Source organism: Pyrus communis, chromosome 11, assembly GCF_041283825.1.
Source record: "Pyrus communis isolate YQ-2024b chromosome 11, ASM4128382v1, whole genome shotgun sequence".
Lineage (NCBI taxonomy): Eukaryota > Viridiplantae > Streptophyta > Magnoliopsida > Rosales > Rosaceae > Pyrus > Pyrus communis.
In genome coordinates, this window is record NC_142575.1 from 32,369,273 (window position 1) to 32,386,154 (window position 16,882).

Consider the following 16,882-nt stretch of genomic DNA (forward strand, 5'->3'; position numbering starts at 1 on the left):
AATTTGTCACCTTTTGGGTCATTCTGCGATTGAATGCTACAAATGCTTAAACATGGCATATGAAGGACGTGTCCCAGTACCCAAACTCTAAGCCTTTGCTACTGTTGCATGCACCATCGTCTTCAGCCTCAACTTCTGCAGTTCAAAATTGGTTATTTAACTCCGGTGCCAATGCACACATCACCAATGACTCTGGTCAGGTCACCAATCCACGTCCTTACAACGGAACATATCAAGTAAATGGAGTCGTGGGTGGAATAGGTTTGGATATCACTCATATTGGTTCCTCTTGCATTCACACACCACACCATAAATTTAACCTTCCAAATACCTTAATCTGCCCTAATGCTTCTACCAATGTCATTTCAATCCATCAATTTACCAATGATAACAATTTCTCCTTAACACTTTACCCTACCTTTTATCGTGTCCAAGATCTTCACACGGGGAATACCCTTTTTCCACGGTCGGAGGAGGAATGGATTCTACCCCTTTTCGAATGTCTCATCAAATAATAGTGGCGTCCATGCATTTGTAGGAAGTAGAGTGTCATACACTTTGTGGCACTCTTGGTTAGGGCATCCGTCATCAAATGTTTTGAAGCTTTTAATTAATAGAAATAAATTACCAATTAGTGGTAATGTAACTCATGACTTTTGCTACTCATGTCCCATAGATAAAAGCCATAAGTTAGCATTTAGTTTGTCTACTTCTTTTTCATCCTTTCCATTAGAAATTATTCACTCCGATATATGGACTTCTCCATGTTCAATGAATGGTTTTAGGTATTATGTCGTGTTTGTTGATGATTTTTCGAAAAATTAAAATAGGATGTGTTTGCTACATTTGTGTCATTTAAAAAACTTGTTGAAAATATGTTTAACACAACCATCAAATCCTTTCAATCTAACGGAGGAGGAGAATTTATAAACAATAATTTCAAACAATTCTTCGCTAATCATGTAATTAATCATAGTCTCATATGTCTTTATCACCCTGAGCAAAATGGAATTTCAGAAAGAAAACATCGTCATTTAGTTGAAATTGGATTAACCTTACTTGCTCATGCGCCTCTATCCCCACCTCTTTTTGGGATGAGGTGTTTCACACTGCCAATTACCTAATTAATAGGCTACCAACCAAAGTTTTACGTAATGAGAGTCCCTTTCAAAAATGTTTTCAAAACCTCCTCAATATGAATTTTTTTTTTTTTTTTTTTTTTTTTCCTAAGTTCTTGGTTATGCTTGTGTTCCATATCTTCGACCCTATAACACAAACAAACTTGAATTTCGATCCAAAAAATATGTTTTCTTAGGATATGATTTCGATGTCTAAATATGTCCACAGATCGCATTTTTCTTTCTCGCCAAGAGCTCACTCCTACTACGGATGTAACTTCATCAACGAATTCCCCTATCCTAGATATTGATCCATCACATTTTTCTCCCCAACTTATCATCCGTCGCCTCCACCGCCTCACCCCAATCGTAATCCTATTAACACTACTCAACCCACACCAACTCTCTCATCTTAACAAACCCCATCTCCACCGTCTCCTCTCCCCATAAACTTACCCTCTCCATGCAACTCCCTTATACACTTACCAACCCTATCCTCACCCCTTTACCAACTCAAACACAAATCTCTACAACCAACCCTACCCCACCACTTACCGTAGCACCTATCCTAGAATCCTCACCTGTGAATTCAAGTTTACCAACTACTTCTTCTACTGTTCTCAGTCACCACCAAATGGTCAATCGAGCAATGGATAGCATTAGGAAACCCAATCCTAAATACAGCTTTCATACTGTTTTATCTAATGATATAGTTGAGCCTACATGTTTTTCCCAAGCCAATAAGTTTCCTGAATGGAGAACAGCTATGGCTGACGAGTTCAGTGCATTGCAACGTACCGGAACATGGACTCTCGTTCCTCTTCATTCATCAATGAATGTGCTGCCAAACAAACGGGTTTATCGCATTAAAGGAAAATCTGATGGTTCAATTGAGCGATATAAAGCTTGTCTCGTTGCCAATGGATTTCATCAACATGAAGGCCTTGATTACAGTGAAACATTTAGTCCAGTTGTGACTCATGCCACCATTCGTATGATCTTGTCCATTGCTCTCCATTTCCAATGGCCCATTCGACAACTTTATGTACAAAATGCATTCATTCATGGAACGCTAGCTGAGGAAGTTTACATGCGCCAGCCTTCAGGTTTTGTTGATCCCCAGTTTTCTTCTCATGTCTGTCGTCTATGTAAGTCATTATATGGATTAAAACAGGCACCTCGTGCCTAGTTTCAGTGTTTTTCCCATCATCTCGAAGGCATGAAGGCATGGGCTTCATTGCTTCCGTTGCCAACTCCTCACTATTTACGTTCTTCAATGGTAAAACTGTTGTCTACTGATTACGTGGATGATATCCTCATCACGAGAAATAACATTTCACATATTTCAAATCTGATTGCACAACTTGGGAATATGTTTTCTATGAAGGATCTGGGTCCATTAAGTTATTTTTGGGGATGGAAATAATGCGTAACTCTCAGGCCATGTACTTATCTCAGTCTAAATACATTTTTGATCTTCTCAAGAAGCATTGCTGATGCAAAGCCACTTACCACTCCCGCTGCTCCTGGACGCAAGCTAAGCTTATATGAGGGTGATCCTCTTCCTGATGGCACTACATTTCGAAGTGTCGTAGGTGCTCTTCAGTACTTACCTTTCACACGTCCAGACATCGCTTTTTAGGTATGCTAATACATGCATTCTCGTACTTCCATTCACTGGGCAGCAGTGAAGTGAATTCTTCGATACTCAAAAGGCACTCATGACCATGCTCTTGTGTACAAGCCCAGTTCTTTGGTACTCACGGCATTTTCCAATGCTGACTATGCGGGGGATCATGATGATCGACGATCCACAGGTGGCTATTTAGGGGATAATCTTATCTCTTGGAGTTCCAAGAAACAACGGGGTGTCTCTCACTCCAGCAAAGAGGCGTCAATTGGCATACACTGCAGCCACTTTGTCATGGTTTAGACAACTTTTTGGAGACATTCACTTATCTGTTGCTCCTCCATGTCTATGGTGTGACAACATAAGTGCCCTAGCAGTTGCTTCAAATCCAGTCTATCAAGTACGCATGCGACATATTGAAGTAGATTATTAATTATTATGTTCGAGAAAAAGCCGTCCGAAAGGAACTTGACGTGGGTTACGTGGCTTCTACTGATCAGCTTGCAGGTTTGTTAACCAAAGGGCTTTCAACGTCTCGGTTCTCATATCTTCTCTCTAAACTCCCCATTCGCCAGCGCCCGTTGAGCTTGCGGGGGAGTGACAAACCATGTCAGCAATCCAAGTCCCAAATAGTGCCAAGTCAGCAATCCGCGTCATCTACGTTTGAAATCCCAGCTCCCGCGATTCACGCAGATTCCACCAGTTCAAACATTAGTCAAGGGATATCACAATCCGATCAATCCTAGTTCATCTATATCTCTTTGTAATCTGATAGTTGTTATGTAAATTTGAATACTTGTAATCAGTAACAAACATATTAATGTAATCTCTATATACATGAAGTCAAGGCCTCACTCATCATTCAACTGAGTTGAGCTTATGCTTAGATTCTTTCAAAAATGACAGATGAAAATGAGTTCGATATTGTTAATTACAATATAACCAAAAAGAAAAAAAGTGAATTTCGAAGTGAGTTTAACCCAAAAGATCAAACATGTGTTAAGATCATGAAGAGACCGCAAAACTAATAAAGTGGAAGGAAGACAGAAAAATTGTGATTGACACAGAAGTGTGAAAGTGGAGAGTCTTTATGATTGTCTTGTCATTATTTCTCACAAACGCCGCAAATTCATTGATCACAAGTCCCGTATCTTCAACAAATTGGCTTGGAAATGGCTCAGGGTCTCGAAACTGAACAAGCGAGTGACAAAAGCAAAGAATGCGTCAATGGTCTATTCCTGAAACTGGTGCATCGTGCTCACAGAATATCCTAGCCGCCCATAGTTGTCCACCCTGCTGCAGAAATTTCTAAACTTGTATCCTCGAAGGAAGGATTTGGGTGGAGGGTGAGATTGGCTGAGGAGATTAAGCAGCAGTCACAGGAAGGAAATAATGCTCTGGAAACAGCTGCCTTATTTGACATACAGGTGCTGGATTGATGTGCCCGTATCAGTGTGGACTGTGATTCGATCCTACGCTTTGGCGTCCCTGATTTTTGTCTTCGTTGTTTTTGTAAGAGATTTTCGTTTATAGTATGCGATTTGTGATTCGACGAACCTAGAAAATTGGGTATCTTAGTTCTTGCTTGTGTGTGTAGCTAAATGTTTGTATCAAAATAGATTTATAATGAGCTCGTTTGTTTGCTTATTTTTAACGAGTTACCGTACCAAATATCTATGCGAAATATATTATAATGAATTAGTGTAAACTTATAAAATTAAAAAAAAATTCATGAAATTGCCAAATAAAATAAAAATGACATGGAATATAAATGTTGGTATTTAAATAAAAGAAGGGATAAAACTCAATTTCGAATCTTGTATCAGGCATTAATCTAAACTTCATTTTATTTAAATATTAAAATCTAGTTTTTTTGTTTTTTGAAGTCTTTGAAAAGGATTGAAATTTAAAAAAAAAAAAAAAATTCTATTTTTTATTTAATGCCTCCACATTAAAATTTTGAATTTATTAATATGCACATTTTAGTTCTTCCAATTATAAATAAACCTTAATGAGAAAACAATATAAAAAAAATCAATGACACATAAGAAAAATATGTACATAAGTGTAAATGACCGTACCTAAGTATATCATAATGAGTAAGTGTATCTAAATGATTGTACTAAAATATTATAATGAGTAAGTGTGCCAAAATGTTTGTAGCGAACTATATTATAATGAATTTATGTGCCTAAATGTTTATACCAAACTATATTTAGAACACAAAACCTATCAACCATCAACACACTTGTTTATCAACCAATTATTATAGGTTTTTTTCTCCAAAATAATCTTTGAGATTGGTATAATTCCTTACTTTTTACGCCTAAGATTGAATCGATAGAAATGATGCTTGAGTTTGTCTACCATTAATCATTTTGATCATTCCGAAAAAAATCTCTATTAAATAAAGATCAAAATAACAAAAATATCCTCAATTTAATAAACAATGAGTTAAAATGATTTGAAAAAAATTGAAAATATTTTGTCATTTCTCCTTATTTAACAAAAAATTTTCACGAAAAGACAAATGAATGATCATGGACAAAAATCTCTATTAATGCATTCAAGATATCAAAATCCGAAACTAGTGCAATCACAAGGCCAAATATGACAATATGAATCGAGTAAGATAGATATAAAGCATAAACTCTTTAAATTCCACGAACTTAAGTGACATTACGAACTCTTAACATTAATGTATCCAAGAAAGAAGTTCGGTAAACAGATAACCTAAAACAAAATTCCTCCGAGAACAGAAGACGATTCAAATGGCTCGTTAAAAGGGTAAAAGTTCTCTATTTCTTTTCTTCCTTTTCGGCCTCAGCTGCCTTCTTAAGCCTGGCACCAACATGGCGTTTGTTCATCCTCTCCACACGGAGTTTGTCATATGCCTTGAATGACTTCAACTCGTCAGTAACCTTCACAAGCTCAACCGTCGGCTTCTCACGTGCAATTGGAAGGTAGGGGCCATGGAGTTGGGTGGCATTGGCAATCTCCTCTGCAGGAGAATCGCCCGCCTGTAACAAAAAAATTTACACATGCAGATAAGATACCACACACAGAAAAATCAACTTTCTTGAAACTAATCTTCATCAAACACTTAGCATCACCTTGAACTGCTTAGCGCGTCTTGGGAAGACCACTAATTTGGCCTTGTATGTCTTCAGACGCTGCACATTAGCTTGAAGTCCCTCAAGGGAACGATTCTTCCTGCGATGGTCAACTGCAATTCCAATGGTTGGTGCGAGCTTCTTTGGAATGCCAGCAGACTGGTAAGCAATCAAGGTAAAAAGCTTGTTAAAATCATCGTAAAAAAGTGTCTTGAAATCTTTTAGCAACACCAAACAAACCAATGTTGAATTACGGATACCAATTTTCACACCATATTTATAGCATGCATTCTTGAATAAACCAACGAAACTGGAAATGTTTAAAAAGTGAAAACACTCGGTATTTATTCTAATAAGTATTTAACTTCAAAAACTTATGTACGAAAAGTGATCTCCACACACCTTCTCCTCTTCCTACACACGCCTATCAATTTCTAGCTGTTGGATTGAATAAACCAAAGAAAATCAATGGACAGAAATGAGCAGGGGTGCATAGAACGATAAAAATGGTGCGTGTAAATCATGTTCCCTAATGTAGTACAATCCAGATATGTTCAAACTTCCGGTTTTTCTTAATCGACAATGGGAAGATACATGAAAACAAAACGAAGCAGTTCCCAATAAAACATAACACCATAAGCACCATATCAGCAATCCATAAGAAACAACACTAATTCCGAAAAGTTATAACATTGTCGTAAATCGACCCAACCGACCTTCAACTCTTCCAGAGTAAATCCCCTGCCAGCCCTCACTTTCATGTTGTACTTCAACGTCTGTCCATGAACAATGGGACGGAGTGGGCCGGTGGTCGGCCGAGGGAAGATTTTCACAGCCTTCTTCTGACGAGCTGTGGACATTTCACAACACTCGGGAGTCATATTACAAATTACACCTCACAAATCTCACCAAACTCTACTTGAAAGAAATATAGTCACTCACCAGTTCTTCTGCGGGTCTTCCTGGCAGGCTGGTTAAACCAGGTCTTGACATAGTTCTGCCAATGCTTCCTGAAGTGAGAGCTCGGGATAACGTTGTTGTGCTTCACCATGGCTCACCTATAACGCAATCGATACAAAACAAAAATTATGGAAAATACACAGGATTGCAGGAACGATAAACCCTAGAGATCTAAGCATTTGCAGATTAAAACACTTGGATCTTCGTTTGGAGATTTCTACAGAAAGATAGATAGGGAAAGAGAAATGAGAGGGAGAACCTGATGAAATCGCCGGATGTTCTTCTTTCTCGCTCTCCCGCGGCAGTAAGAAGGGATGGCATGCTAGGGTTTTTGGATTTTATAAAGACGGCATCGAGTCTTTTCGGGTCATGGGCCAGGCTTCGATTCTCACGACAGTTTAAAATAGCAATTGATTAAGGCCCATGAAGGCCCAATACAAATAGATGGTGACTTTGGATTGCCAAAAACTATTATGGATGAACATATGTACGACGATTAATCAAGATCACATGGATTACTTAATATGATTAAAAAGAATTCAACGTTTCGCTAAAAATGTATGTTGATACAATTGTTTATGCTTACGTCACTCGCTACGCTTCAACACACATGTGAACCTATTGGGTAGACTTTTAAACGGGTTGGGTTTATTGGATTTGGGTCGGGTTCAATTCGACCCGTTAAGCTAACGGGTCATCTGAACCCAACCCATTAATCTAATAAGTCACCTGTTTCACCCGTTAACATTTTTTTTTTTTTTTTTTCATAGAGTTTATTTTTTGTTGTTAAGACTTTACTGAAATTACTCAAACATCCTTAACTAAAGGGTTGATCCAAATTGATCCGTTATTTAATGGGTTGTTAACGAGTTCACCCGTTAGCGATCCGACTCGTTAAACATCCATCCAAATACTAATATTAGCATGTCTGATCGGGTCCAAAATGCCAGATCTACTGTTGGGTTCTTACTAGAAAAAGAAAAATACATGGGCCGAGCATGGGCCCAGATGTGAACCTAAAAAAGGAGCCTAGTTGAGTCTGCAAAGGCTCACTTTCTTTAGGTTGGGTCAATTTTTCATTTTCTTCTTCATTTTTTATTTTTATTTGTATTTTAATCAGAGGCAGAGTAATAGGTTTGCGCGGCCCTCACTGGTCACCGACTTACCGTCACTAACGCAAAGAAGCTGCAAATTCGCCGCCCGAAACCGCGCCTTCCCTTCTTCACACATACGACATGGCGCAGACGAAGCGAAAATCCATAGACGGCGGCGGTGGAGACAAGGCAAAGGGAAAGAGAGGCAAGCCCGGTGGCAAGAAGCAGAAGAAAGGCGCCGACGCAAGAGAGAGAAAAGGCCCTCGTTTGCCCAACGTTCTCCGAAAGGAGGTCGAACGCTTAAACCCTATCGAAGATGAAGATATTGATTCCGATGAGGCGGAGGTTTATGGCCGGGACTTTTACGAGTACGAAGAGGAGCTGCCTGATGAGGAGAAAAGGAAGAACCGCCGATTCGACCCGGTCGAGAACCTCGAGTATCAGCTTCCTGATGAATTTGAGGTTCGCTACTATCGGATTACAATGTCTCTTTTCGTGTATGTTTTTGTAATATTTTGCTTTGTAGTGATTGTAGCATGAATTTGTGCTATTTATTCTTGAATTTCTGTTATCAATACTAACCATATTTATCGTAGGACGAAATGTGTTCTTCGACGATGAGGATATATCTTACTTTGCAGAGCTTGTTCTTATGTTGTATAATAGCATGAATTTGAGCTCGGTTTTCTTGAATTTCTGTCATTGATACTATCTGTATTGATTGTAGGATGAAAATGTGTCATCTGAGGATGATGACAATGACATGGGGGAGGCTGGAGAGGGTGGGAGTGAAGGTGATGATGATGATGATGATGATGATGATGGAAGGCAAGGAAACACACGAATCCCGGCTTTTGAAGGTAAGACAATGCTTATACTTTAGAGCCAAATTTACTTTGTGTTTATCTTTAGAACTAAATTGATGCAATTTCGAAGATGGGATTTGTTTAAAATCACTGATTATGCGTTCAGAGTTAACTGTCCATGACTTGAGGATATTTGTTAATGACTTGACTGCCTGTGAATATAATGTCTTTGTCAGGGAAGAAGAAGAGGAATACCAATGTTGTTGTATCAGAGGCATATCCCGAGTCTGAGTATAACCCTACACGTGATACTTTGGATGGTGAAGGGCCTGTTAGCATTGAAGACCTTCTGAACCCTCTCCATGGAAAATCTGGTTATAGCAAACTGAGAAAGAGAATACATCATCTTGAAAAGAAATCCGTTCCTACTCCAGCTCCACTTCCAAAAGCAGATCAAGAGAAATTGGAGAGGATGGCAGCATATGAAAAATCAACTGAAGAACTACGAAAGTGGGAACCAATCATTAAGAGGAACAGGGAGGCGCCTACCATATATTTTGACGATGATATGGATTTACGATCTTCAACGACATCTGATTTCAAACCTAGAACTGAATTTGAAAAGAAAATTGCGTCATTAGTGTATGATGACCAGGTTAAAGATGCTCACCTAAAAGACGGTTCAAGGCTTCTTGAATTAAATAAGGTATGTATCTCACAGGCTAGTACACTTAATGAATTTATTGTCTTATAAGATAATTTTCGGAAACTTAGTGTCATCTGTTGCTAATTCATCTGGCAAATGTCGACGTGACACTAAAAGTTCTTTGAGATGATTGAAATGAGATTGTGATAGTTGATAAAACCTTTATGTTAACTTGATCGGTAACGAAGTTGCACCTTGTTCATCCTTGATTATTACAACGATCGTTGTTACTTTACTTTTTCAGCCTTTTGTATCCTCTGTTTGGTTGTCAATAATCTCTCATGTTTCTGTGCCTATTTATTCTTTTTGGTCTTTTTCTGTCTATATTGAAAATAAACTACTTTATCATTTTCTTGTTCTTGTTTGCTTCCCAGGTATCCGCTGAAGATGAAAGAGACCGCCATAATCGAATGGCCAAAATGCGCAGCCTTCTCTTTCGTCATGAAATGAAGTCAAAACACATAAAAAAGATCAAATCCAAAACTTATCATCGTTTGTTGAAGAAAGATAGATTGAAAGCAACATCTGCACAAAGTCAAATGGATCCAGACGCTGCTAAAGAACTTGCAATGAAGCAAGAGTATGAACGAGCAAAGGTGATTGCTTTTTCCCCGTGTATAGGTTGTAGATTATTTGTATTGTTTAATGAATTACTTCCTCAAGAAACATTCTTGATTATAGAAGCAACAAGACATGGTTAACTTTTTGGCCCTTGTCAACTTGATCCAGGAAAGAATGACTCTGAGGCACAAAGGTAGCTCCAAGTGGACAAAGCGCATCAAAGAGCGTGGTATAGATGTCCAAGATGAAGGGACTCGGGCTGCTATAGCTGAACAGCAGCACCTGCATGCTCAGCTGACAAGAAAAATGAATTCTATGAAAGACGGTAGTAGCAGCAGCAGTGATGACAGTAGTGACGAGGATGATATAGATGTATATTCACCTGGTTCAGACCATGCTAGGGCAGCGAAGCTGTTAGAAAAAGCAAAGGAGAAGACACGTAATGTGCTGATAGATGATGCTGAAGTGCCTAACTCAGGAGTGCTTTCATTACCTTTTATGGTAAAGCTTTGGTTTTTCTTGCTAGTTTCGAAATATTAAAAGATCTAGTAGCAATGTACAACTACCACAGAACAAAGGGGCTGTTAGTCAGTTGCTTTTATATTTGTAAGTTAAATTTTCTTCCTGGTTTGTTTTGGCATAGGTGCGTGGATTGAAAAAAAAGAATGAGGCAGCTGCTGAAGAAGCTAAACTTGCTCTTCAAGAGTATGAATCATGGTCAAACCCATTGGAGGATTCAAGTGGGGCAGATAATCTGAAAGTGGGCCCTCCAAGTGGTAGAATGGTCTTCAATGGATCTAAAAATAAGGCTCCAGAATCAAGTAATAAGACCAAAGCAGACACTAAAATGAGATCAGATAATTATTATGCTAATAGTGATAGTGAAGATGACTTGGAGCCCGAAGAAAATGTTGATGTTGAGAAAGACAGAAGTAGTGATTTGTACAAGGATGTCAACATTAGTGCTGCGCTACTTCATGAAGATTCTCAAAATCACAACGATTCTCTTTTCAAGGTAAAGCGGTTTCTTAATTTTTCCTGTACTTCTTGAACACCTCTCTTTTGATCCATGAGCATGAAATTTTCTATTTCGTGGTGTTACAGAACTTCGGTGATATTGTTCAAGCCCCAGGTCCGAAGACAACACATGAGGTTTCTATTTTTGCTTCAGGCTCGTGGAAAAAGGTTAGTTTTTGTCTTTCATTGATGAATATGCCCCTGTCCCCCTCTCTTTTTGGTAATTACTGGTATTTGTGTGATGTGTGCAGATAAAAAGTGGCAATAGAGTGGATGCAAATGGTAGAAAGTCTATTCGTCCCCTGGAATCAGTTGAGCGGAATCAAAATTTGCAAGTATGATTTCTTTACGTAGAAAATTTGGATTTTCTACATTTATGGTTGATTGCGCTGCTTAACTCTTTAAACATGTTTCCATTACAGGAACGTGTGGAGGATTTGGATGAGGATAGTGATGCAAATAGCGAGGGGCAGATGGTAGATGGATTTCTTACTTCGGATCCAAAAGATGAATACCGCCTTCCTTCTCAAGCTGAGCTAATTCGTCAAGCCTTTGCAGCGGATGATGTAGAGGACGAATTTGAGAAGGAGAAACAGGAAGTTCTGAATGAGGAAAACCCTGAACCCGAAAAGCCGACTTTACTCCCTGGCTGGGGTCAGTGGACTCATGTACAGAAAAAGAAAGGCTTACCTTCTTGGATGCAAAAAGAACACGAAGATGCCAAGAAGAAGAGAGAAGAAACCCTTAAAAAGAGGAAGGATGCACATCTTAAACGTGTTATTATCTCGGAAAAGTTGGATAAAAAGGTTATGCGTTTTTCCTAGTAGCATTCACTTTTCATTAAATTGGTGATATCCCATACAAATTAATGTTTGAATTCACATGGAAACATTGAATGATAGGAATTAGTAGACAGAGCAGTTGTTAATGGTCAAGTGTCTGGGATTCTGCTTGTATTTGGTGCTTAACTGGTCCTTTGTGTTTGAATTTGACAGGCGGAGAAACTTTTTACAAAAACATTACCTTACCCTTTCACATCCAAAGAAGTTTTTGAACAGAGCATTCGCATGCCCCTGGGTCCTGAATTCAACCCTGCAAGTGCTGTTGGAGCTCTTAATCGGCCTGAAGTAAGTGCCTTGTTACAATTCTACCAGAGATTGACTATTATTGTAGTGAATTATTACTCTTTTACATCTATTACTTTGCCATACGGATATGCTTGAGTTTGCATCCATTGATGAATTCTTCAATACCACATTTGATCCGTCTTTTGTTTCCCTAAGCCGGATGTTGGATGCTATGGCGCTTCTCATTCCTCACCTTAAATGCAATTGTGTGCAGGTGATGAAGAGACCCGGTGTAATTATAAGACCGGTCGAGTTTGAGGAGGTGAATCCTCAAGGAAAAGTAGAGGATCACAAACAGAGTGGAAAGAAACAGAAAAAGAAGAATAAGAGTAACAAGAGTAAAAGCGGTAGCGACAAAATTGTGACAAAGGTGAAGACTAAGCTCAAGAGTTGATTAATGCAAAACTGTTTTCGGGTAATTTTTTTCCAGTTCCATTCTTTCCATGGCGTAAGCGTCTTCAATTTTCTACGTTTTGGAAGATGAACTAGTGAGGAGAAGACAGATCGAGCTGGGATACTTAATCTGTACGTGCTGGTTGAAATTCAATTGCCATAATTTTTGTATCTTTTATTCTTTTCTCTTCTCCTGTGTTGCATGCAGTAGTTTGGTAGAAACTGTATCAGCTATATATTAAAGCTATTTAACATTTTAGGAAAACCTAATTTGAATTTTACTGCTGTAGTATACATGCTGTGTTATTGTATTTGTGTTTTCATTTTTCACAAGTTCTTGGAACTAAATTTACTGAAGAGGATGTCATTTTACCATTGTCCTTTTCCTTCTTATTTTAACTGACTTGTTCTTGTTTAAGTTCAAACATGTTTTAGGGCGTTTAAAAGTGTTTTTAAATTGATTGAAAGCGAACTCTTTTTGAGTTTCAAAAGCTCTAGTAGGAAGCACTTCAAGTACTTTTTTAGATGCACTTGTGTTTTTACAAATGATTAGTTTAAAAAAAAGTTTTTATCAAAAGAATTTTCAGTCATTTTAAGAACACTTTCAAACGAGCCATTTGTCATCGTAGCTTGCTAACCATGTTGGAACAGGGTGCCCTACCGGCTCAAGTGTTACTGCAAGAGGAAATAATGAATTCACCACTTCACTTATCTTTTGTCATATAACAATCATTTAACTCTTAACATATTTTTAACTTCTTGTGTACGCCTTTTATTAATTCATTTTGCTTGAATTCAAATTTCAAGTAAACGGTTGGTTAGAGAAGTGTGTTTCTGTCGTCAAATTTAAATCGTTGAAAATATTACTTGTGTAAATATAAATATAAAAGAAGTATAGTTAAATTCTGAATTAAAAAAAAATTAATAAAAAAAGTTTGAAAATTTTGAGTTTTAACAATAAAGAAAAAATAAAAGGTAAAGTGAATAGTATCAAGATTGACATTTTAGTGTAAAAATGTAATTTTTTGTTCAAGTGAACAATACCGGTAGTTTTTCGTTAAAATACCTAAAAAAAACCGCTTAAAATCTTGAAAGTCCAAAAGCCCACCCCGGTGTTTTCCTTCAAGTAAAATACGGCCAGTTTCCCAAAAGCCCGCCAAACTACCGAGCCGAACGGCGCCGTTTTACGCGTCTCCATCTTCCCGCCGCCCAGCGTTCGAGTCCAACCAATCTCTCAATTCGAATTCACAGAGGAAGAAGAAGCAACAATGCTGCTCGGCTACACCGGCGATCTGATACTTACACGTTAGCAAGGACTTCAATTTTTGTTAGTACTGCCTCAAAAAGAAACGAAGTTTGGAACTTTGATACTTACACGTTGCATTGTCTTACCTTTTCTTTTTGTAGGATATGCTGCCCGAGTATATCCATATGCGTGCTGCAGAATCAATTTTATTTTCTGGAAAGGCTATCAGGGTGCTTCGCAATCCGAGTCATGCCTTTCGGCTCCAGGACATTGCATATCCTCAACAGGTCCCTAGGGGCTCTCAGAAAGTTCAAGTATTTTCAGGAAAATCTCCTTTCCTCAAAGACCCTTTTGCGGATAAAGAATTGATTGGAGAAGAATTGCTTCCACAGTATGAGGCTGGTAAGATTGAAACTATGCTTCTGGAACTAAAGGTTTTCTTTTAACACTATTATCACTTTGTATTCTTGCTAACTCTATCATGTCACCGCTTACGTGAAAGATGGTGTATAAGATGTATCTTGACAATCTTTATATTTGTGTCCTTATGTAAGCGATATCTCTTACTACAAACTTCAATTATGGGTAAATTTATTTGTTCATTATGTGCAGGAATCATCTGAGTTTCACAAAAGATCTTTTCAATGTGCTGTCGATTCAATTAGGGCTGTTGCTGCCAGTCATCTTTGGCAGGTGCTGAATGTGAACAATTTGGTCCCGCCATGTTCTATAACAAAAAATTTAATGTGTTCCTTCAATTTCTGCAGCTTGTGGTTGTACACGCTGACTTAAATGGTCATCTGAAGGCACTAAAAGACTATTTTCTTTTAGAAAAAGGAGATTTCTTTCAGGTAAAGATGGAATATATCTAAAGACTGCTGACTTCTATGTTTTAGGTACAGACAGTCCAAATTTTGTTTTGGCAGGGGTGATGGTGTATTCCTTCCCTGAACGTATAAATGAAACTGGAAATTGCTATTTCTCTTAGTTCTTATGAACACCTATAGTGTTTCCTAATTAGACATGATTTATTATGGTAGTGCTTTCTTGAAGAGAGTCGCCAGTTGATGCGCCTACCTCCTCGCTAGTCAACTGCAGAGGCTGACCTTATGGTCCCATTTGAGCTGGTAAGATTATTTTGAAATTGTGAGGTATTAATTGCGTTGACATGGCTCATTTTTCAAATGAATTCTAGTGGTTGGCATCAACTTATTTTGCAATACTTCCAAAGCAGGCTGCAATTAAGACTATAGGTGAGTAAGACAAGTATTTCTCAAGAGTATCCTTAAGGTTAGAGTCTGTATTTGATTGTTCCTAACTTCCTAGTGTCTAAATTGTATAAATTTCGACCATATAGCCATTTTGTTACCGGTCATTTGACTATGAGGTTTCATAAAAAGTGTTTATTCAGTTATCTGTCTGTATCTGCTAGGATGCCTTCATTTGGAATGACAGTAAAATCCTCCAAAGGAGATTTACAAAAGGCAGATGGGAAATCTGGCCCAAGTGCTTCCTCAGAAATATCTCTTGACTGTTGGGATGGAATTGCTCTTGAATACTCTGTTGATTGGCCCTTACAGTTGTTCTTTACTCCAGAGGTGCTCTCTAAGTAAGACTCTACTGCTACTGCTACATACGGATGCCATTATTTCTTTCATATTTCCTTTAGTTTCAATAAAGTTGGGAAACAGTCCTTAAAATTTTGTAATGGTTTTTCTATTCGCTGAAATATTTGATTATTATCTGAACTATTGAACTTCTTATATGCACATGCATGCTAACAGAAAATGTGCACCAGGTACTGCAGGGTCTTCCAGTATCTACTGCGGCTCAATCGTACACAAATGGAACTGGAGAAATCGTGGGTCTCTGTGATGCAACAAGATCACACAGATTTTGTCAAGCATCAGAATGATTATGAAAAGTGCTCAGTATTTCAGTAGCGAAGGCAGAGATCTAGACCAATGTGGCGTATTAGAGAGCATACGGCTTTCTTGATTAGAAATCTTCAATTTTATATACAGGTTATGGTTTATTTCATTTAACTTTCACTTTTGGATACTCATAATTGTCAGAGTTTCGTTGTGCATAAACTATGCAGAAGAAAAAGCGCTCTGTACTTTCTTCACTCTTATTATTCTTATCATACATGTAACTGATGGAGAAAACCAAGCAGTACAGAACAGAATCGGTGCATAACATAAAGTATTGTCTATTTCTGGTGGATGTGATAGAATCCCAATGGAATGTTTTGCAAGCTCATATCCAAGATTCTCATGACTTTACTGGACTTGTGGCGGTCCATCAGGAGTAAGTCAAATAAATGATTTTTTCTTTCTCTGTTTGATTTCCCAAGTCATACTATGTCCATGATTTATATTACAGTGCAATGCTCATTGAATTCTGAACCTTCCTACAGGTATTTATCAGCTTTAATTTCACAATCTTTCTTGGACATTGGCTCTTTATCGAGGATCCTGGACAGCATAATGAAACTTTGCCTTCAGTTCTGCTGGAACATCGAGAACCAAGAAAGCAGTGCAACTATCCTGGGAATTGACTAATCCCTGCATAATTTGATAGTTGGGTTACAAGTTATGCTTTCACTAGACTTCGTTGTGTGTTAAGGACATGGGTTTGTGATTATTACTTGTTGACTTCATATTCAAACTGTTTTCTTTTACATTGTTCAGGAATTTAACAAGAAATCAAACTCCCTATACACGATATTGCACAGTAGTAGGCTTGTTGGGAGCCAGCGAGCCCCATTTCTAAGGCGGTTTCTTATGCGTCTCAACTTTAACTCCTTCTTTGAGGCAATCAATCCCATATAGCAACGCTCATCACAGATTCTTCAATTTTTGCACCACAGTTTCCTAACCATTCATTATTCCTATTTCTAACAGGCAACAGCGAGAGGCGTGCTGAATGTTGTCAGACCACAGCCTACACTTTCTGTTTTGAACCAACAATAGCATCTTTTCTACTCAACTGCTTCAAAGGTGCCTCCTGCTAGTTTCTGCAGTACGCCATGTGTGCACTGGAAGATTCATCTTTTCCTCTTAAGTTCAAGAGAGATTTTCACGCGGCAGCTTTCTGAGGTCCGACCAT

At 38.2% G+C, this 16,882-nt stretch overlaps 2 protein-coding genes and 1 pseudogene across 3 annotated transcripts; 2 read left to right on the plus strand and 1 right to left on the minus strand.

The window, feature by feature from the left end:
• Nucleotides 1–5,359: 5,359 nt before the first annotated feature.
• Nucleotides 5,360–7,212, minus strand: LOC137741991 (large ribosomal subunit protein eL13z). Its single transcript, XM_068481710.2, has 5 exons — nt 7,081–7,212; nt 6,804–6,919; nt 6,578–6,711; nt 5,862–6,020; nt 5,360–5,768 (listed from the first exon to the last, which is right to left on the minus strand). The coding sequence occupies exons 2-5, from the start codon at nt 6,910–6,912 to the stop codon at nt 5,547–5,549; spliced, it is 624 nt and encodes a 207-aa protein (XP_068337811.2). The 5' UTR covers nt 6,913–6,919; nt 7,081–7,212; the 3' UTR covers nt 5,360–5,546.
• Nucleotides 7,213–7,875: 663 nt separating this feature from the next.
• Nucleotides 7,876–12,882, plus strand: LOC137742272 (U3 small nucleolar RNA-associated protein 14). Its single transcript, XM_068482096.2, has 11 exons — nt 7,876–8,377; nt 8,643–8,775; nt 8,958–9,427; nt 9,802–10,023; nt 10,157–10,489; nt 10,632–11,003; nt 11,093–11,173; nt 11,257–11,340; nt 11,428–11,811; nt 12,001–12,132; nt 12,347–12,882. Exons 1-11 carry the CDS (start codon nt 8,057–8,059, stop codon nt 12,524–12,526), a joined length of 2,712 nt encoding a protein of 903 aa, XP_068338197.2. The 5' UTR covers nt 7,876–8,056; the 3' UTR covers nt 12,527–12,882.
• A 1,024-nt stretch (nt 12,883–13,906) lies between these two features.
• Nucleotides 13,907–16,318, plus strand: LOC148693295 (gamma-tubulin complex component 4-like; annotated as a pseudogene). The gene is made up of 8 exons (XR_015953765.1): nt 13,907–14,173; nt 14,384–14,464; nt 14,539–14,622; nt 14,812–14,898; nt 15,006–15,061; nt 15,204–15,380; nt 15,570–16,081; nt 16,191–16,318. The product of XR_015953765.1 is annotated as a gamma-tubulin complex component 4-like (transcript).
• The last annotated feature ends 564 nt before the right edge of the window (nt 16,319–16,882 follow it).